We start from the raw sequence: 20989 nt of genomic DNA on the forward strand, positions 1-20989 counted from the left end.
ACGGCCGCCGTACAGGCATTATCGGCCAGTTCGTCGTGGCGGCAGCAGATTCTCCAGTAGTCTCTCCGCGGGCTCTCTCTCGGCCGTATCCCGGCGTCCATCGGAAAAAAAAGAACACATAATGCAGTCCTTTGGCGCATTCGTCGTCGTCCTCCTGGCGCTTGCGGTGGCGGCCAACGCGGAGGTCTACCTGGACGAGAAGTTCAACGACGGTGAGTAAACCAGCGTCCGCCAGCGGGGCGAACTCCGCGAACGGAAAAGCCGCGGTGACTACCCGGCCGATATTTCTCTCTCGACCGACCGACCGATCAGCTTCGCCTCCTCTTCCTGCCCGCTCGAAGTTGAAACGTTTTCCTGCGCGAGGACGACGATCCTTGTATGTGTATAAATCTCGCGCGGTTTCTTACGGGGAAGCAACCACACCCCACATCGCGTACCGCGTCGTACCGCATCCCTCCCGATCGAGAGAGGACAACGCGGCGGCTCGATCCGAGAGAGAGAGAGAGAGAGAGAGAAAATCCTGATCGCAGGAATGGCGCGGCGTGGCGACGACGAACTCTCTCTCTCTTTCTCTCTCTCTTTTCCTTCTTGGTAACCGCACGCCCTTGTACTCCATCTCGTCGCTCTTCGACTCGACGACGCTCTGTCTCTCACTTCCCTTCATCCTTCTCTCTATTTCTCGATGAGAGAGAGAAAGAGAGAGAGCCGTTATGTTCTCGGCTACACGGCGATCGTTGCCGGATTCGAAAGCGCACCTGTATGTCCCTTGTGAGGACCGACAAGAGCAACGGTCTCTCGATGGATATGTACCGTATTTCACTTTAAACGGCGTATCGGCCATATGCGTTGCTATCGGCGCGCCGGAGAAAGAGAGAGAAAGAGGCACCGAGAGACTGCGACACGCAGTCGGAAGTCGTCTCTCGTGGCGATCGCCGCGCGGCATCTCGCCGACATGACGCCGCCAGATCGATTCGTCGATCTGTGTGCGCGCTCGGCTCGGCTAGCGGTAAACGACGCGATGAAGTTCGTTTTTTTTTTCTATATCGGTGCTTTCCAGTTCGCGGAAACGAATCCTCGCGACCGGTAGGATATTTTTTGCGCAATTTTCCGCCGGCCTCTTCGCACCGCTTCATTGTGCGCCCCCCGCTCGTCGTCGTGCCACGCGTCATGGCTGTCTCTCGTTTGCGATGGGCAGAAAGTTCTGGAGAACGATGGACTACTCTTTTTTTTTCTCTCTCCTTTTCTTTCTTCTTCGACTTATGCTCGTTGCATCTTCCTCCGATTGCATTTTCTCCGCTTCGATTTTCTTGCTTCTTTTCCTCCGCGCCTGTTCTTAGATATGTGTTTATTTTATTACGGGTGTAGAAAAGGTGTAACTTGCGAGAAAGTATAACGTGCGAAGTGCAAAAGCCGGAGAGTACAGATTATTGAAGGTGGACAGAGCATTTTATCTTTTTACGGGGGGGGGNGGGGGGGGGGGGGAGAGGTTATCTCACTGAATTTAAGTTTCAAGACTGTGAACTTACAGATTTAAGCCCTCCCCCCCTCTCCATAAATTCGTATACGTTACTCATACATCTGGTATATTTCTACATTTTTATTCTTGTGCTTACAATAGGATTATTTTACACCTACGATATCTCATTTACAACATCTATCGCTTCAAGCGTGATTACAGATTTTGTCACTCTTCGCTATATAAAGTGAGATCTATAATGAGAATTTAAAGCGTGAGATTTAAGAAATTAACCATTCATAATTGATTTTTCTTTTACAATTCGACGGTGATTGGTCAATTTCTTATATCAAAGAAGAGACACGAAGGAGGATCGTAAGGAAAGTAAATTGTTAACATTTCAGATTCATGGGAGAAAAACTGGGTCTATTCAGAGCATCCTGGGAAGGAATTCGGGAAGTTCGTCTTAAGTTATGGAAAATTCTGGAACGATCCAGAGAATGACAAAGGTAGAGCCTTGAAGGAGATTCATCGGTGCGATGTAAAGTTCACTTACAAGCAATACTTAATGTTTGCCTTTTCCTCAGGTATTCAAACGTCGCAGGATGCGAGGTTCTACGCTCTCAGTAAGAAGTTCTCTCCATTTAGCAATAAGGATAAGACCCTCGTTATTCAATTCACCGTTAAGCACGAACAGAATATCGACTGCGGCGGTGGGTACGTCAAGGTATTCGACTGCTCGCTCGACCAGAAAGATATGCACGGCGAGAGTCCGTATCAGATTATGTTCGGTGAGTGCTTATCAGGACTATGCTAACGATTATCTAGTGTTTAACTAATCCGAGCCTAGAGTCACTAGCCATACCGGTGTGTGGTGAGTGCTAGAGGATCTCGGAGAGTAATACTCTTTTCATATGCCCTGTGTATGTTAATCCATACATATCGCAGGCACCTGATAAGATACATTTATCACGGTAGCTAATTAATTTTAATGCAATATTATATTAGCAATTTGCGGTCACAGAAATTGAAATATAGGAGTATGTCGTGTAAACGTTTCAGAAATACGCTTTGTTAAATTTAAATATCATCTTTAACTACGGATGATATTCTATTATTTTTTTTTTTTTTACACAGGACCTGACATTTGCGGGCCGGGCACAAAGAAGGTTCACGTTATCTTCAGTTACAAGGGCAAGAATCTTCTGATCAACAAGGAGATCCGCTGCAAGGACGATGTTTACACGCATTTATACACACTGATCGTTAAACCTGACAATACGTACCAGGTGAGAATATTGGGCGAAACATTTAACGTAAGAATCATCGTGTGAGCATTGTCGTCGCAATGTCTACATTCAGCAAAAAAAAGTAGCTTAGTAAGCACTTCATGATTATTGCTTCTGATTGGTGCATCCTCCTAGATCCGGGGAGGATCTAAAAGAATGCTCGAATCATAGACAATAATCACTAAATGCTCACTGATCTTCTTTCTCCGTTGAACGCAGCCAATGTCGAGCCTAGAATCACTCCTTCTTACTGTTCGCCTCGTGGAATTCGAGTGCTGGAGGAGATGTCTGCATGTCGATTAAAAAAAAAAATAATAATATTGCTATACATCGCCGCCCAGCAATTTTCTAATAACGTAAAATACACCGTTCAGGTTCTCATCGACAACGAGGAAGTGTCGTCCGGTGATTTAGAGAAGGATTGGAACTTCCTGCCAGCGAAGATGATCACGGACCCGTCTCAGAGCAAGCCCGAGGATTGGGATGACAAGCCGACCATCGACGATCCCGAGGATAAGAAACCCGAGGACTGGGACAAACCCGAGCACATTCCCGACCCCGAAGCCACCAAGCCCGACGATTGGGATGACGAGATGGACGGCGAGTGGGAAGCGCCTATGATCGATAATCCTGACTACAAGGTTCATATTGATTGACGATGATATCGACGACACTTCCATCTAGTAGATTTTACCTCTATTATTCGTCCTTGTCGTTCGTTCTTTCTCGTCTTGGCAAAAACACGGCAAATTTCAACACAGACACATCGACGTTTATTTACGAGTTCGCGATCGCTTCTAAAACTATCCTCAATGCTCCTTCAGGGCGAATGGAAAGCGAAGCAGATCAGCAATCCAAACTACAAGGGACCTTGGATCCATCCCCAGATCCCCAACCCCGAATACATACCCGACCCGGATCTCTACAAGCGCGACGAGATCTGTGCCATCGGCTTCGACCTGTGGCAGGTGAAATCCGGCACCATCTTCGACAACGTGCTCGTCACCGACGATCCGGAAGTTGCGCGCAAATTCGGAGAGGACGTGTGGAAGCCTACCTTTGTAAGCGTTCAATTTTTACTCACTGGACAACGTGTTCTTTCTCACTTGTTCGTCTGATTACCGATAATACCGGTAATTCACATGATGTTACAACCGCTTCTGATTCCTATGAACGATAAACAGCTGGAATTCCTCGTTACTGATTGCTCCGCTAACGAAACACGAGTGTGTGAGACTCGACACACGCGTGAACGATCTCCCGAATTTGTTCTCTAAATTGCAGGAAGGCGAGAAGAAGATGAAGGAGGCGCAGGATGAGGAGGAGAGGAAACAGAGAGACAAAGAAGCGAAGGAGAGCGAAGACAGTAAGGACGACGAGGACGACGAGGATCAAGATGAAGAAGATAACACTCAGCCAGATACTGAAGTAAGTGTCCCATTCCTCCATGCGTTTCAGATTTAAGATTCTCACGAGAACCAGCGCATGATGCTCGTTATGAACTCACTCTTTCTGACATTCGTCGTGACCGAAGCAACACTGGAACTCTCTTCCTTTCTGAAGCGCGCGCGCGTTTGAATTCTATTTTCCTCTCGCTGGCGCCACGATCAACGACACTAACGCAACCTTCCTTCTCCGGTCTCTCTTTTTTCTTTTCCACAGGAGCATGACGAATTGTAAATAAAAAAAGAGTGTCGCGCTTGTGGACACAAATACAGACTGTATTCCAAGGAGCTACGTGGCCGCGACACGCACCATCATCATCCTCCCACAGGCACAAAATCGCAATCCGAAAAGACACAGATGCAATAAGAGGCGGAAGAGGAACAAGGACAACAAAGCTCGACAATCGTCGACCACGTCGTCCGTCGTTAACATTCGCGCATTATACGAGAGGACATCGCGCGTCGAGTTCTCTGTCTAAGCTTGAAGCTAAGTCTCGCCCGGTTCTCTCCACAATGGTTTTCCGTTGCGGCTTGGCCTTGCTGGTATCGTAGCGCGCCTAAAGGAAACGTTTTTATCCTAGTCGTCCAACACACACATACATACACAACACTTTCCCATCAAGTGAGAATTGTCCTCCGAGGTTCCCGAGGTTATTACAAACTAGCGCCTTAGAGACCAAACGATCGATACTTCCGCGAGATACCCAAGGTATGCCGGAATATGGAAGAAAAAAAATATATAGACGATAGAGAGAGAGAAAGAGAGAGAGGAAGATGGAGAGATAGCAAAAAAAGGGGGGAGTCGTCTAGCCTGTGTCCACCATCGGCGCAGCTCCGCAAAAGACTCTAAGTTGTTCAGTTTTTGTTTGTCAAGTGTTTTATATACATTAAAAAGTAATTGAAAATTGTAATTTAACACACGATGCTATATTATATATATATATAAATATTATTATATTATATTATATATATATTATTTCTCAAAAAAAAACCTCTCCGTACACGTACTAAAAAAAAAGTCGCTTCAGTTAAGAGAAGGGAGAGAAAATAACGTAAGAATGATGGATGTGTGTACGAGTGACTGAATGATAACAATTGGTATGAGCATGTATCAGAGGCAACCAATAACCGTATAATAAAATAAATAAGACTTTTCTAGATGTGCCCAGGCGTTCACGTAATTTTTCGAGAGCGGAATTTAATCCATTTGATGACCTATTCTCTTTTTTTTCCTTTCGTTCGTTAACTCGTAGTTATAGTATTTTACTTGATTGTGCAAGTCGCTTCCAATCGATTGTACATGTACATACATACGTGTTTGCGCTATTATTGTATATCGCGCGCTCGAATATGGTTCGTCTTGTAGCTGCGTTTTTATATTATCGGAAAATAAAGCGAAGTCATGTTTTTTCTCGAACAATAATTGTGTGTCTCGCGATGCGATGTGTGTGTTTTTCTTTTTGCAGTGATAGATCTCTCGATAGGACAAATCTTATTCCTGCACCAACGCGACAATCGGATACGCGCAATGCAATGGATTCCTAAATCTCTATCAAGATTCTACACGCTCTCACAGAACGAATTGAGGGAAGTTTATTACAGTTACAATTTAATTTATGAGTAGAAAACTAAAATGACGATACATATTGCGTAGACAGGCATAAATAGCTTTAACACATGAAATTGGTTATAACTTCTAAATTATACATGTTTAGGCTATATATTCAGGATGTCCTAACAATTATTCAATTATTTATCATATTCTAACCTGATAGATAAAAGTATAATGCGTGGACATTTTCAATGTCATTTCAAAGTCAACTTTGTTTTTTCTTAAGTGGAAACCTATATTTTGTTTTTATTACAGAATTTTATTCTACGTAAGAAAAAACAACTTGACTGAAAAATATTTTCGTACGACCTCTATTTTTTAACATATTTATAAAAATAACTGCAAATTATTTGTTCTTCAATCATTTTTTACTCGAATTCTATCAATTTGAAGAAAAAATATCAAGAGACAAAAATTGTTTATTTTCGCTTGTATTCTGTCGCTTCGCGACAATCAAAAGATATTAACATTCGTTCTCTCCTTATCTTCACAAGAGCCTGTCGAATTGTAAATATCAATGTATCGCGTGTATCGACACAAGCACAGATTATACGTTCAGAAAAAACAACGGCCGAGTGATCCGTCAACGGTGATTGGTTCGAATTTTCTCCCGAAGAGCTTCGGGGGAGAAGAAAGGAGGAAGAATTACAAGTTACAATGTTTACAAGTATAATTACACTTGAGTGAGTTATAATTTGATGTGTCAAGGCTATGATGCCGATCTGTGTAGTCTACTTACGCGACTTCTATCTACCGAACTTCAATCTGCTCTGTCTCACCGCTCGCATAGAATCCGTGCTGATTAGTGAAACGTGTCTTTTCTCGACTCGTGATACTCGCGCATAAATAGCTCCTAAGTTTTTATATAAAAAAAGGAAAGAGAGAGATGGGGAGGAACGCTCTATATACATTCGGTCCAGTGAGTACCGAGTTGCTGCGTGAGCCAATCGAGGCCCTGCAACGCGCCACTGGCATTGGTGACCAATGACGAGCCGTGGATGTGCCAAGCTCTCGCGCAGCAAAGTTTATGCAAACCGAGGATATCGGTGAGTTCCTCGACGTTCGCACAACCCACGACATCCTGAAAAATATGTAAAATATATGGAATATGACTCATCAGATGATTAATATTATCGCACGTTCAGAAGGCGTTCAACTCACCTGTTTGTTGGCGTAGATCAAAAACAGTGCGTCTTTCAGCTCACGTTCGTAGAGTATCTTGGACAATTCGTTCTGCGCCTCTTCGAAGCGAGACCTGTCGGCGGCGTCGACCACGAAGATAACTGCCTGCGTGTTGTGATAATAGTGCTTCCACAGCGGTCTGAACTTCTGCTGGCCGCTGACGTCCCACAGAGTGAACACGAGATTCTGGTACTCCAAGCTCTCAACGTTGAAGCCGATCGTAGGGATCGGCGGATCCGACAGCGTAACGCCTCTCATCGCGGACAGGATGCTCGTTTTCCCCGCTCCGTCCAGCCCCAGAATCACCACGCGCATATCGATCTTCGTTCCGATGTGTATCCTGTTATCCTGCCAAGTTGTGAAAGAAATTCAAATCGGGGAAAAAGCTATACATCTACCTCAATCATGTGATTCAGGCCTCGGCGAGAAATGCATACAATCACAGCCATTATAATCGTATTGTTACAGCTACACGTTTAGTATTTAAAAAGCAAAAGGTTAAAGGCTTACTGCACTTATTGCAGATTCTAAGGCTGAAAATTATGCGATTATCTCCGTCCAAAGAATGGTAGGACACACGTGACTTCGACTATATACAATTGGTCACAAAGAATCGTTACGAACTCGGCTAAAGATGATGGGTATAGACGACTCGGGGCTGAGAAAATCCGGGCCGAGTTGCGCGTAATGCTGCTGCTGTTGTTCCAAAGTGGCCAGCACCTCCTTGACTTTCTCGGAGCTGCTGAGCAACTTCCAGTCCTCGGAGTCGAGTATGCTCTCGCACTGGATGCAGACGCCGGCTACCTGCGACCTCGTGGTGGTGAGATCCTTCTGTTGCTGTCTAAGCGCGTACAGTCTGCCGCGGGTCTCCGTCTCGACGTACGCCATCGCCGTCTTTTCCTGCTCGGCCAACACGGCTCGTAGCTCCTCGAAGTGATACCGCACCCTCCGTCTCGCGTCCTCGATCGCCCAGCCCTCCAGTTCCTCGGTGACTATTTCTGAAACACCAGGGAAAACGTCCTCAGTAGAGGTAAGCTATCGATCGAAAGAGTTTACCTATTCTGTGCGCGGTGTCTCTCATGCTTTCCATAAACTGCGTCATCTTTTGCAACGCCGCGATAATGGACTTCCTGATGTTCTCCGCTTCCTCCTCCATCAACGCTGGCTGCAACACCAGCAACGATATTATCAGATTGGTGCAGATGAAACGGCCGTTTATCGTATTTTGAACTACCCTTTACAGGATGTCATCTGAAAAATTATCTAGACGAGCGGCGCCGTTTATCTTACCTTGTGCGTGCTGTGCTTGCCGTATTCTTTACACAGGTAGCACATGAGGGAGTTGTGACAGCCCTCCTGGGTGCACGTGAACTCGGCGACGTGGGCGGTGTGTATCGGGCAGCGGGGCTTCTCGCAGGGCTTCTCCGACAGCGGCACGCGCCTGTGCTTGCCGAGAGTCTTGGACGAGTGGGTGGCGGTGTCGCAGGCCTCGCACAGATGCGTGGCGCATACCGTGCAGTAGAGCACCGCGGTGTGCGCCTCGTCCTCGTCGCACAGCTGATTCGACTGGAGCCTCTCGCGCTCCAGCACCAGGCTCTTCTCGCTGCTGGACTGCTCGAGCCTCTCCAGCAGCTCGATGAGCGCGAAGTTCTTCTTCAAGCCGTAAACGCTGTTCTCGCGTATACTGGTGGGCTGCCGGTCGAACGGGCACAGGAGGAACTGCTGGTCCGACATGCAGGTCCTCAGCTGCAGCAGACAGGAGTGACACACCGTGTGACCGCAGTGCAACAAGCGGGGCACCTTGACGCCGTCCACCGAGAATACCTCCTCGCAGACCCGGCACTCCAACACCTGCCGACGTTCGCGTATACTTTGTGAACTAAGGATAAAACGTGATCTATGATAGATAGTAAGAGTATATCGGTAAGAAGTATGAATAAAAGATTAACCAATCACAGTAGACTGTTCTTTTTATACTCGAGTAGGACCGGCCGATTTCTTATTCTTACTTCTTGTAAACAACATACTCCCACTGGTTATCGTAGACTATGCTTAAGGTGACGCGTTTCATCAAAGCCCGTGTTCGACTAAATATCCGGTACGTCTGGTATTTCCAGAGATTCCTCAGTAGTCTGACTGATAGCATCGTTGCTCCAATGACTTCATAAATGTCCAGCACCTGTTTCAATTTTGATTACCCGAGTGCACCTCTTAATTTTAGACGTTATTATTACCTGTTATCGTTCGAAAAATCGATAATTCGTAACGTCTGAAATTAACCACATATTCAATTACCGAAAGACTCGGGACAACATTAACATTGTCAACCTATGTGCGTACTTTGTAAGCAAGGAATAAGGTGACGTCTTTTATCGAGTCGCACACGCTTCGATTGGATATTCTGACAGCTAGACTGGATTTCTCGAGGACTCGACTAACAGGATAATCGTTGCTCTAAAACACGTAAACATTCTCTTACGTTCGACTTTGGCATTGTTTTCAGCGAGTGCTTCGGATACTTGCTCAGCCGATCCGTGTTCTCACTCATCTCGCCGAGATTCAACGCGTCCCTCCGCCTTTCACCGGGGTGGAATCCGGCAGTAAAAATGTCTCACAACACACACCGACACCGAGGTTAACCTTAAACCGCAGACTCGCTCTGCGTGGAATTAGAGCTTTAAATCTGCGCGAAGCCGCAGAATGGCGCAGCGCTGTTGTACACGCAACGCAGAGCGCTATTTTCTCTCTCGTATGTACATTATGAAAATTCGCTCTCATTAGTCCCTTTGATCGTTCATTTCAAACAGATATTCCGCGGATTCGTGTCACTCGCGAATCTCGTCTGCATCATCATCGTGAATTGATTACTTTTCGGCGTATCGATCCTCTCATTCGCGTTCGAGGAGACAGCCGTTTCTCTCTCTCTCTCTCTCTCTCAGCTGTGTGCTGCGACCAATCGGCAGTTGGTAAATCATCTGCTTTCCCGGAAACCTCTGCCGCAGTCACCGTAAATATAATGTGTACACCGTTGATAATAACGCGAATCCGGTCGCAAATTTAAATTTTATAATTCCGCGGGAGTCAGAAGTCACGAAGTTCCTGACCGAAGAGCGAGAGTATTGAATTATTACGATGGATTGCCTAAAACAGCCGGTATTTATGGTCGGGGATATCGATGAGAACGTTAACCTCTCGTTGCCGCCTTCCTCCGGGGAAGAATACATCAAACGAGTGATGTGAGTAACAACAGCGGTGAAAATTGTAATTGCGAGAAAGCATGATACGTAGAAGGTTTTTCATCCGCGTTTACTTCACTCGTTTGCATAATCTATTCTTTTTCCTTCACAAACACGTAAATGTACGTTTATTATTTCATTAAAATGTCGCCGAAGAGGTGAAGAAGAAAGCTCTTACTGCTGGTAAACGATAAGTTGATTGAAAAATTATGTTGATATCACAGAATAGAGGCCCAACAATGCGCCGACGTGGTGGTGGCGGCCAATGTGGACGCACTGTGTGTGAAACAACCTACGAGGAGTTACATTGAACCTGTAAGTTAATTTTTGCTTGTCGTGCATCTTCAAAAATTCATCGGACGATTAAAGCACTGCTACTGATGTAACTGTAAAAGTTAGCAGGATGTGTACAAGCACCGCCGAAGCTCAGTCCGACCTTGGAGTGGCAACAGTATCAGGTCTCAGATTTCTCCGAAATGAGACTATACGTGAACCAACTGAGAGATGAAATACAAACATACAAACGCAAGTGGGAACCACACGATATACATCTGGTACATATATATATATATTTTTTTTTTTTATAGCATTATACAATTTCTGGCCATATTATTAGGCGCACCTTAATTTTCTACATTTCATTAACTTCCGAGGACTAGCTTTATAATACGGCTCGTCTATCGATCGAATTATGTCAAGGAACATAATAATACGGCCAGGGATTGTATATGTTTGATTTTTAATTAGAAAATCAAATGGAAGTATTTTTGAAGGGTATAAAAAGATGCCACGAGAGAGAAAGAGAGAGAGAGAGAGAAGTATTTAAAGAGAGATATAAAAATACTTTTTCTGATCTGACTAATCCTCTTTCTCCGTCTTGCTCTCTTGCTTCAATGTTGCAGCCGGACATAAATGACGAAAGTACTTGGATCAACTTATGCCTAGGATGTAACAGCGAGGAGAAACTCGAACCGACACTGAACACTTTGTTCTGTTTCAACCAACCGACCGTGGAGCAAGTACTGGAATATTTCGTGCACTTTGTGGAGACCGAGAGGAAAATCGAGTACAAAACGGGCCGGTGGATCTACACGTTGCTCGTGATGTTGGAGCAACCGTTGAATCCCGACACCTGCTCTTGCCTGCGTTCGCTGGCGCGAATATGTTCCGTCATCCGCGCCAATTCCGTAATAAAGCTTCTTTAATCGCTCTATCGAAGTAGATCGGTACATCGATATGTTGGAAATAAATAAATCGGCCAGTGTCGGTCCGCTTTCTCTTTCCCTTTTATTTCCAAGGCATTGATGTACCGCAAAGAAAAGTTCAGTTGGTCTCCTTTGATCTTGGTTTTTTTTCTCTCGCGAGAATTTTTTCGCTCGATGTATCTCGACGGTATCGCCGGCAGACAAAGTGACAGGGTGGAGAAAAGAAGGGGGGGGGGAGGGTAAACGTCGAATGTGTATATATCTATTAACAAAACGCTTTTATTGCATAATTTCCTATCTGCTCAGGTGTTGTTGTTGTTGCAATCTCTCCATTGTTAGAAAAAGGTCCGAGGATAATAATAAAAAATTCGCGCTCATCGAATTATAAAAAGGCTGAGAAAATAAGGGGACTGAACTTTTCTTCTAATATATATCCTAAGCTAGTCTCTGTCTTGTCGTATATCTACAAAAAAGTTCTCTCTCTCTCATCACGTCTCGGTCACGTCTCTGCTCACGTCGTTCTCGCTCACTTTTCTTTTTTTTTTCTCTCTCTCTCTCTCTCTCTCTCACACACAATTTTCCTAGAGGGAGCTGGACGCGCAGGAGCTCGGGGCGCTGAATTTATTCATCTGTCTGGTGGCGAGATACTTCCGTCAACTGGACTTGGCCGATCCTTGACGTTGAATTCATCCGACTGTACATTCGACTAGCCGCGGGGTGCACGCGCGACGCGACGCAATTATATCCTATATATATATATATATATATGTATATATATATACATATATATATTTATATATATATATATTTATCCGTGTACGATGATGATGATTTCAATAAACGAACACAGTATGATGCGCCTTTTTTCTTTTTTTTTCAAATCTGAAGTTTCGAATTTCGCGAAGGTTTTGCGTTCTCCGGTTTGAACGTTGGTTCGCTGTCATTTATACTCGCGCAATTTTTCCCCCCGATTCATACTGCCGATTGCAAGAACGGCAGAGCGTAATATACAAAGCGACGTGATCAATTAAATAAACTCATATTATACGATGATATCGGCCATAATAAAGCGGAATTGAATAATCCGATATAGGATGGTATATATACTTAAGCTACGTTCTCTTGGTCCTGAAGTAACGCCGTGGCTAATCTCTCTAAATCATCGTAACTAAGATTATTCACTTTGTTTTTCAGGTCCTTTATCAGCTCATTGACTATGGATTCCGTCTCTGATACCGTGTAGTAATGCCTCAACACTCGGGAAACCTCGTCTCTTAGCAGCTGAGTGCCCGATTTCTGCTGCAAGCCCTTAGCCTCGCTGGAACCCTCCTCCGTTTTCTTTATCACCAACAGGTTTAACTTACTGCCATCCTTGATTCCCGGATAAAAGCTCAATGGATTCTCATCTGAAATTACATTACATTACATTGACATATGTAACATTTATAGCTGGACACACATAGATATGTACAGTCCCTGGCCATATTATTAGACGTACTTTCATCCTTTAATAGAATACAGGTTAGGAGGAGAAGAGCTACTAATTTTATATTTACTCGATTAGAATAAATTTCAACGTCGATCGGTGCTTTTACCTCTGCAACCTTCCGATGTGTCGAATCACTTGTTTCACCCATAATTTTCGTAAACAATATTAACAATATTTTTTCGCACAAGAATTTATTTTTCCGTTAGCGGGGAATTTGAGGTTTCAAGTCACGAATAAACAAAGAAATAAAACTGAATTTCAATTGACACACATTCAAACACTCGTCTGTTGCTGTTATTATCAGCAATGCAACCAGCGCAGGTTTACACTTGTTCAAGATCATTGTAACAGCGGAGCAAAGTGACATCATTTAAAAAAAAAAATTTTTTTATAGAATAACAGTTCCTTAACATAATTCGATCGATATTACAAAGCTGCTCCTTAAAAGTCAGTAGAATGTGAAAAACTAAGGTGCATCTAATAAAATATGGCCAGGGACTGTAGGATGCTGGATAACTTGATAAACGTAATCCTTACCGGCCAAAGTCTTGCCAGTAAGTAACAGTCTTTGGTGGGGAACATCGATGCCTAACAGATCGCTTACTTTGTGCTTCAATTCCAACACTGTTTCTGTCGGCAGTATCTGAAATTACAAATATACACCAATATACCGATTGTCGTATAATACATATTTATGTGTACAAAATATTATTTATCAACAATAAAAACGCAAATGCCAGTTGTGCCACAAGGGAATTCTCAGAAGAATATGAAAATAACCTAAACATCTAAACTGTGAGACGGAAAACGAGATTATCGAGATCGCAAAGACGACGAATTTGAAGGAGCTACGAGAACCACCTTCGTGATTCCTCGTGATCCGATGAGATTTTCTCAAGTCAATTGCCAATCGACTCGAGATATTAATTCTAGGATGTTAATGTCACGAGTGATAAAAATCCAGGCCGTAAAGACACAAAGAACTCAACTTAATCGTCAACCTACGGAAAAACAAAGACGAGTAACAAAGGCGCCTTCCGATACTCACATCAACGACGCATTCTTTCCCCTGCAGCTTCTTCACGATCACTTTCATGATGCGGCAAATTGCGGTCGGTTCAACAACAGTCGCCGAGAGAGGTGGTGGTGATGATGATATGAGAAGGAGAAGATCGTGGATCAAATCGTGGATCAGGTTTCTCGAAACAACGTTGCCTCCGGATACACTGATAAGAGTAGTAGCATCTTACGCGGAGAGAGGTTATATTTTGCGATCGCACGATCGACACAGCGTCGTCATCGTCGTCATCGACTACTTGCCACTTCTCCGTCAGGAGTAGCGCGACGCGGCTGGCGCGGCTATCGATACACCGACGTGTGACAATGGGAGTATCGATAGCGGGCCTCTGAATGTGCTGTGACTCTCTCTTCTTTTTTTATCAGTTACCACGCACTGCTTCTGTCTCTGATTCGGCCGAATTGTCGTCGTTGCTGATCACCTCACGCGCGCGCGCTGATTATCTTCTCGCGTTCATCCACGTGTCGTTCCTCCTTCCGCTTTCTCACGAGATCCGAAGCTTTCGATTACTTCACTCGGTCGGCGACTCTGAAATCGAACATGGCGCTATCTTTTTTCAGGTCATGGATTGAGAACATTTAGAGAGAACGTTAGAGAGAGAATTTTTTATGAGTGGTCGATTACACGCATTAGTGATACAACGGAGTTGTTTCTCGGCTGGATTCGATCGTTACGAATATATTTTGTCAGCTTTCTCCTCTTAACTGCGATATGTTACATTTTCTGTACGTGAGATGAAATAAATGCACATTTATGGTTTGGTGGAAGACAGAGAGAAAGAGAGAGAGATAAATATTTCGAGAAAGTACAGAGAAATATCGAAAAAGTACACATGTATGTTTATAGGTTATGTGCTCGGAAGATCGAACGCCATCTGCGAAACGGCTGTTTCGCAACCTAACCCTGATGTGTCAGAGAGAGAGAGAGATAAGACGCGGTGACGTGCACCCGTATGCCGAGATTTACTTCAACGACACGAAAGATGCGTGTTGCGTGATTAAAGATCACGTAAATAATAATCACACGTCTCGCATTTCCCGTTTGATCGCAGGACTTCGCTCGCTCTGGCGATACTTCCCTCAAATTCTCCATGTTTTGGCAACCTGACCTAACCTTCAAACTAGAACAGGAACATCCTCACGAGGGATGTCGAGGTATTTAACGGAGAGGAACGAGATATTATAATTGACCCCGCAGGTAATTGAGAATTGTAATTGAAAATCTGCGAGCGAATTAGCGTCGCAAGCGTTGTGATTTCGCGCGTACTCGAACGAATTTGAACCGAATTCCTTTGATATTGTTTATAGTCAGCGCTCTCTGCAGCTTTCGGAAGCTCCTGGTGCGCGATGGGAGAGATAAATGTGTGTTTTCAAATTGACACCGACAATCGCGAGAACTTCTCGTCCTCCTTCGCATTTCAAACCTTCAGAAAACAGAGGGACGCTTTCTACGACATACTGCGAATCTGGGAGGAGAATCACTTGGTGCCGGGATGGGTGTTTCAGATCGCTCTGGGCAGTAAGATACGATCTATGTTGACGTTACACAACGACTCCACTAATTATTATCACATTGCCAGATTATTTAAGTCTCAGCTACTGATATCGTGTATACAGAACGGACATCAGGTAAACTTGAAGGCATTTCTGTTTTGCGTTTATTCGTAAGATTTTCGGATAATCGAATGACGAGTTATTTGCATCATAGGATGACGTGGTGGACGACGAGAGTTTGAATTTCTTGAAAACTTTGAAGCACATTAATCCTGAGAAATTGACGCAGCTCAGCAAGAGATTCGTGACTCCCTTACCGTCGCAAGGTCACAATGTCGGCCCCTCGTTTCCCGGCATGCAGGAATTTTTCAAAGATTTCATACTGCACGCATTCAATCCGATATTTTACTCCCATCTGGAAAATTGTTTCGTGTACGAGATAATGGAGTTAAATGACAACCAATTCGCTAACAGTGAGATCGAAGACTCAGGTAAACCCGTAATTTTCCATAATTATTTCCATAATTATTTCCATAATACACACTTGAGTGATTAGAATTAATATAATTTGTGCCTCACCTCTTCACGCAGAGACAATGGTTGACGAGCAAACGCAGCAGAACTTCACCACTTGCTTGTCCAGTTTGAGACTACTCGCGAAAGTATTAGGGTTTCTAGTATCATTGCCGTACAGATCTGAATCCACCACCAAAGAGATAATAATGACGCAGGTCGACATAAGAAGCAAGGTATGCGATAGAAATTACGACGATCGAAAATGGACCGCACGAAATTTTTAATACCGACCTTCCGAATCGTTGCGTTGTCCAGGTATTACCGTCGTTAAATTTGCAAGCGTGTCTCCAGAACGCCGTGATCGAGGGTAAACTCTCGCTGACGATACCTTGGATGGTCAAGTATTTAGCCATGATGGATGCGGTGTCGCTTCGGTTGCCGTATTACAAGCAAGTTTTAGAATTGCTGTATTGCATTTACTGTGCCATCAATTGCACCGATTTCTCCGCTCCCGACTGCCTGATTTCCCAACAAGCGGCCGTGCTACTCAAATCCAGTCTGTGCTGGCTGTTCGAATTGCCGAATTTCCCCAAGGACTTCTGCCTCGCCTGGCAAAACACCTGCAAAGTCAAGGAACTGAAAACTCTCAAACAAACGGAGAAGTCTTCCGTGCAGAAGAGGAACTCTCACTGCGTCACCGACAATCGTGCCGTCAAGTGTAGTTTGGACAAGCTGGACATAATCACCGACAGAACGATGCGCATGTGCTGCCCGCGGACGGACTCCACGATCTCCGTGTTCAACGGAAACGGCACGAGTTTAAATATCGGTTCCAACAAGCACGTCACACCCATCACCAGTCAATTGCGCAAATTAAATGGCAGCACACGCGCCAAACACTTGGAGGTATTCGCTACCTATTCTTTGTACTCCTAAAATTGTACAGGGTTTTCCATGTGTATTATATATTTATGGACGATCGGCATTTTTATATTATCGATAGCTTCAACTGGAAGAAGCTTTCTTCCACGGCCAGCCGGCTTCCACCCGAAAAACTGTCGATTTCGTTTCCGACCGGGTCGCATCAACCTGCGTGAAGCACATATGCAACACGATGCTGTCTTCCGCGCGGGAAGCTAATTTGAGTGCTTTTCGAAAAATCCTGAAACAGGTGCACGTCGAGAGAGATTCCGAGGGTCAGAGCGAGTCGTCTGTGAATTGGATCAATGGATTTAAGGTGACAGATTTTATTCGGAAAGGCAATATCTTATCATGTTATTTAATTCGTCTTCCGAGTTAGCGCCGCGTCCTTCGTGGATTTGCCTCTGACGTTTCGTGAATATTTCAGTTCGCTTCCTCGGAAACGACCTGATACCGATTATCCTGAAGAAGTGAACTGAAAGTGTTTGTGAAACGTCGGGAACAAATCCATGAAGGAAGCGGCACTCAGAAGTCAATTTAAGCGTTTCTCTATACTGCGAATTCCTAAAATATCAAATGTTATGTTATATAGTGTGATGATTTGCATAGGATTTATATAACGTAGTATAACATTATATTACGTACGAAGTAAACGACTGCTGTCACACTGACTTGACTTGCCTTAATATTCAAGGATCTTCTGGCGAGCGACATGAATACTCTGGCCAATAATGTGTCGAAGGAGCTGAAGGAACAATGCGAGAAAATGATTCCAGCCATTTGCGAGGCGCGAGTCGCAACGTCGATCGAATCACTGCTTGCGGAAGACTCTTTGGCGCCGGTTAAGGAGATGTGCACGAAAATTACGACTAGGATAGCTATGGAACGGATATATCAGTGGATTCAGTCACATATCGTCGGTGGTTCTTTGTTCATGAAAGACATGGAACTTGAGATCAACAGATTCCTTCGGAACAACAGTCCGGTGCACACTAAGCAGGAGAAACGTCACAATTCGGATGCTCCTAGTCCTACTGTCGTGATAGACGAGCTCAGAGTAAGCTTCCTCCTAACTTGAATTAACCAAGAGATATAAAAATTTGCTGCATATTATCGTTCTTTATTTCTGTGATATTACAATTAAAGTTAATGCGCGCGATGTGCGTTATATCTTCTGAATTAGAAAGTCGATTCATATCTTTGAATATATTTTTAAAGAGTTCACGACTTTAAATTTTTGTTCCTTTATTGATATCTAGATATATATATATATCACCCCACCAAACCCTACAACTTTTATCCGAACATATTTTTTTTATTCGACCTTGTTCTGCGAAAATAAAAGGAGCGTGATAGATTAAAATAGAACACCCTGTATGTAGATAATTTACAAACCTTTTCATTCCCGTAGGAATTAGTATGGGACATGATAGATAATCGAGGCGAAGGTATGACTGTACCTTTGATATTGGATATCTTAGACAAACTGTACAGTGCGTTCAATGACAGGGCTGATTTGTTGCCGGGACCGGAGAAAATTCTGTATCACCTCAGTATTGACTTCTCCTTGTTTTTAGGTACGTCTAATAAGTACGAAAAAGACACAGAAGACAATAAAATTGTCTGATGGCTGGATATTTTTCTTTTTTTTTCTTTTATTTTCGTTCTCAGTCGCATACAGAACGGACCTTTTCGTACGAGAGGTGCAAGATAAACTAATCAAGATTTGGTCGTTGGACTGTTTGAAAGACGACCAGGCGGACTCGCCCATACACAGGCTGTTTTGTCCCAGAAATATCATGTTGCTTGCGCAGCCGGAAAACGACACGATGTGGCCGATCTATGGCAAATTTTTGAGGAGATTGTTAGAGGCCAAGATACTCGACGGAGACAGTCTGAGTGACCAGTGTGTGGCTTTATTTAGGCAAGATTGGCCTGTGGTAAGTAAGTACACGATGCGATGCGCGTCGTTAAATGAATCGTACAAACGAAAAGGGAAACAAAAACGCATTCTTGATATATATATTATTTTAAAAAAGTATATAAAACATCCCGCGAACTTTTTGAGTGTTGCTTGATATTTATTGCACAAATAAGCTTTATTGTTTCGTCCAACAGTTTGTTCTCTCTTTTTTTATAATCGAGCGCTGTTAATCGTGTCTCTGCGATTATGAATATTAATACGAAGTTTCCCGTTCGCAGCCTTTGTTGAAGCTCCTATCAAAATGTCTCACCGAGGCCATCGAAGATTACAAGACTACCGACGAGGCGACGGAAAAGATCAAATATCTTCTAGGCTGGATAGCCGAGACATATCACGAGATTGAATTTTGCAACGATTACGATGTATAGACTGAGCCATGACGCCTAGTTGCGATCACGACTGTTCTACGATCCGAAAGTACGAATTGTTGGCATCATCACTTGTTGTAAATAATACTTTACTCGCTTCGTGTATACGTGTATATTATGTAAAAATTTTACCGCTCGAGGTTTTAACGTTTGATCGATTGGAAAGAAACGCTCGCGTTGCTCTGTATATGTATGAGTAAGTGACGAGATAAAATTTTAAATAAGAATAGCTTCTAACTTTTTGTATTCGATGAAATATTAATGAACGAAAATACACGATATATTTTTCGCTAATCGACCGTCACACCAACCACCAACGTGTCTCTGTGTGAGTGTCTTTCTCTCTATGTGGGCGAGGTAACCTTAGCCAAGGTCAGGCGACCCTGTCGAGACCTCGGCGCCATTCCTTGATGCGTCGAGTTTGTGTAGCCTTTTGTTCCTCGAAAATTAGGTCATCCACTTCATTCCATTCCCGCGACTCCGAATGCCTGACTGTTACCTCGTCTCATACAATGAAATCTGATTACCGTACTTCCCGCTTAGTTTGACAATTGTACGGCGAGATACCGGCGTTACCCAAGTCATGCGTTACTCTGTACGAGTACACGAGATGTTAATCATTTAATGGAAAGTGAGTAGCAGTGAAAAGCAATTCGCTGCTCGAAATATCTGTCTTTTAGGGCGACTCGCGTGAAAACCCCGATTAAATTAATCGTTGCCGTGTAGTCAAATGTCGTCTGCATTATCTTGCCAACATAGATAGATATCACGAGTTTTTCGATCAAACGGCAGGTTACTGAACGGAAATTGGTGCTGGAAATTTTTATTATTCATCGAGAAGCTTGTAAGGTGTATCTTCAGTGGCGCATTAAGGGAACCCACTCATAAATCTAATATTTATTAAGCAAAATTGTTTTCATACCTTCATTTCGCTATCTAAATAATAAATGTCAATTTGAAGCAAAGTTGAGGTGAACGTATACATACAATATTATAAATATGAAAATATTATTGCCTCTTATTTTTTTTTTATTAGCGCTAATATTTATGCGTCAGTTGATTCAATGGAGACATATAAATAATAGAAAGAAGTATATAAGTGTTTAAATATGCATCTATATATTTCGAGTATTACTATAAATTATAAGTTTAACGCTACTGTATTTTCAAAACAAAACGATCAATAATTCCGAAATACTCTCTCTCTCTCGGATTTGATAATGAATGAAAGTTAATCCACTATCATAACGCAAGCCACATTTCGCTTCTAGGACAAATTAACACGCACTCCCGGATTAGTGTTTTGAAAAAAAAAGAAGAACCATACTTCGGCATACCATAGTTCGGAGAGTGGCCACGTCTCCGCAACCCTTCATCCCGAGGGTGCTCTTCTGTCTCGTTGGTGTGAAGTAACGTGTACGGCTATCGCTGTCAAGCGCACGCTGCGACACACTTGGGACCAGGAACGGATGTGAATCTTGTGAGACCCACATGCAAATAATTAATTCACGAGTCTCTGCAATTAGACAAAACATGCAGACCATGTATGAATATTATTCAATATTAAAATAATATTCTTATAATATTCTTGGCATACTATAAAAATGTTCTTAGAATATTAAAAAAGAAATAAAGTAATAATAATATAGAAAAATATATATACATATATATTATGTATATATATATATATATATATATATATATATATATATATA

The 20989-nt window shown here is 43.4% G+C and overlaps 5 protein-coding genes across 10 annotated transcripts; 3 read left to right on the top strand and 2 right to left on the bottom strand.

Moving 5' to 3' along the window:
* The first annotated feature begins 22 nt into the window (after window positions 1-22).
* On the top strand, window positions 23-4969 carry LOC106750318 (calreticulin). Its single transcript, XM_014630579.1, has 8 exons — window positions 23-212; window positions 1861-1965; window positions 2044-2247; window positions 2594-2745; window positions 3120-3386; window positions 3570-3806; window positions 4030-4173; window positions 4408-4969. The coding sequence occupies exons 1-8, from the start codon at window positions 122-124 to the stop codon at window positions 4423-4425; spliced, it is 1218 nt and encodes a 405-aa protein (XP_014486065.1). The 5' UTR covers window positions 23-121; the 3' UTR covers window positions 4426-4969.
* A 1691-nt stretch (window positions 4970-6660) lies between these two features.
* Window positions 6661-9800, bottom strand: LOC106750316 (E3 ubiquitin-protein ligase TRIM23-like). Of its 4 annotated transcripts, XM_014630577.1 has the most exons (8): window positions 9325-9457; window positions 9219-9253; window positions 8994-9163; window positions 8275-8835; window positions 8041-8149; window positions 7609-7982; window positions 6964-7332; window positions 6661-6883 (listed from the first exon to the last, which is right to left on the bottom strand). In XM_014630577.1, exons 4-8 carry the CDS (start codon window positions 8716-8718, stop codon window positions 6704-6706), a joined length of 1476 nt encoding a protein of 491 aa, XP_014486063.1. In that variant the 5' UTR covers window positions 8719-8835; window positions 8994-9163; window positions 9219-9253; window positions 9325-9457; the 3' UTR covers window positions 6661-6703. The 4 variants fall into 4 exon arrangements, with proteins under 4 accessions (XP_014486063.1, XP_014486062.1, XP_014486060.1 ...); XM_014630576.1 differs by having other exon boundaries at window positions 8994-9253; XM_014630574.1 differs by lacking the exons at window positions 8994-9163; window positions 9219-9253; window positions 9325-9457 and adding an exon at window positions 9464-9800.
* A 143-nt stretch (window positions 9801-9943) lies between these two features.
* Window positions 9944-12707, top strand: LOC106750323 (gem-associated protein 2-like). 2 transcript variants are annotated; one of them, XM_014630588.1, is made up of 5 exons: window positions 9944-10220; window positions 10445-10535; window positions 10616-10774; window positions 11123-11407; window positions 12011-12286. In XM_014630588.1, the coding sequence occupies exons 1-5, from the start codon at window positions 10117-10119 to the stop codon at window positions 12101-12103; spliced, it is 732 nt and encodes a 243-aa protein (XP_014486074.1). In that variant the 5' UTR covers window positions 9944-10116; the 3' UTR covers window positions 12104-12286. The 2 variants fall into 2 exon arrangements, with proteins under 2 accessions (XP_014486074.1, XP_014486076.1); XM_014630590.1 differs by lacking the exon at window positions 12011-12286 and adding an exon at window positions 12620-12707 and having other exon boundaries at window positions 9948-10220.
* LOC106750326 (ubiquitin-like protein 4A) lies at window positions 12449-14243 on the bottom strand. The gene is made up of 3 exons (XM_014630595.1): window positions 13963-14243; window positions 13452-13557; window positions 12449-12831 (listed from the first exon to the last, which is right to left on the bottom strand). Exons 1-3 carry the CDS (start codon window positions 14008-14010, stop codon window positions 12533-12535), a joined length of 453 nt encoding a protein of 150 aa, XP_014486081.1. The 5' UTR covers window positions 14011-14243; the 3' UTR covers window positions 12449-12532.
* Window positions 14244-14628: 385 nt separating this feature from the next.
* Window positions 14629-20128, top strand: LOC106750314 (codanin-1). Of its 2 annotated transcripts, XM_014630572.1 has the most exons (12): window positions 14629-14717; window positions 14839-15189; window positions 15300-15510; window positions 15609-15620; window positions 15700-15976; window positions 16077-16234; window positions 16317-16907; window positions 17005-17238; window positions 17617-17979; window positions 18334-18499; window positions 18594-18862; window positions 19125-20128. In XM_014630572.1, the coding sequence occupies exons 3-12, from the start codon at window positions 15352-15354 to the stop codon at window positions 19272-19274; spliced, it is 2379 nt and encodes a 792-aa protein (XP_014486058.1). In that variant the 5' UTR covers window positions 14629-14717; window positions 14839-15189; window positions 15300-15351; the 3' UTR covers window positions 19275-20128. The 2 variants fall into 2 exon arrangements, with proteins under 2 accessions (XP_014486058.1, XP_014486056.1); XM_014630570.1 differs by having other exon boundaries at window positions 15300-15620; window positions 19125-20126.
* The last annotated feature ends 861 nt before the right edge of the window (window positions 20129-20989 follow it).

The sequence above is a fragment of the Dinoponera quadriceps genome, unplaced genomic scaffold (assembly GCF_001313825.1).
Source record: "Dinoponera quadriceps isolate SergipeBrazil2010 unplaced genomic scaffold, ASM131382v1 scaffold5230, whole genome shotgun sequence".
Lineage (NCBI taxonomy): Eukaryota > Metazoa > Arthropoda > Insecta > Hymenoptera > Formicidae > Dinoponera > Dinoponera quadriceps.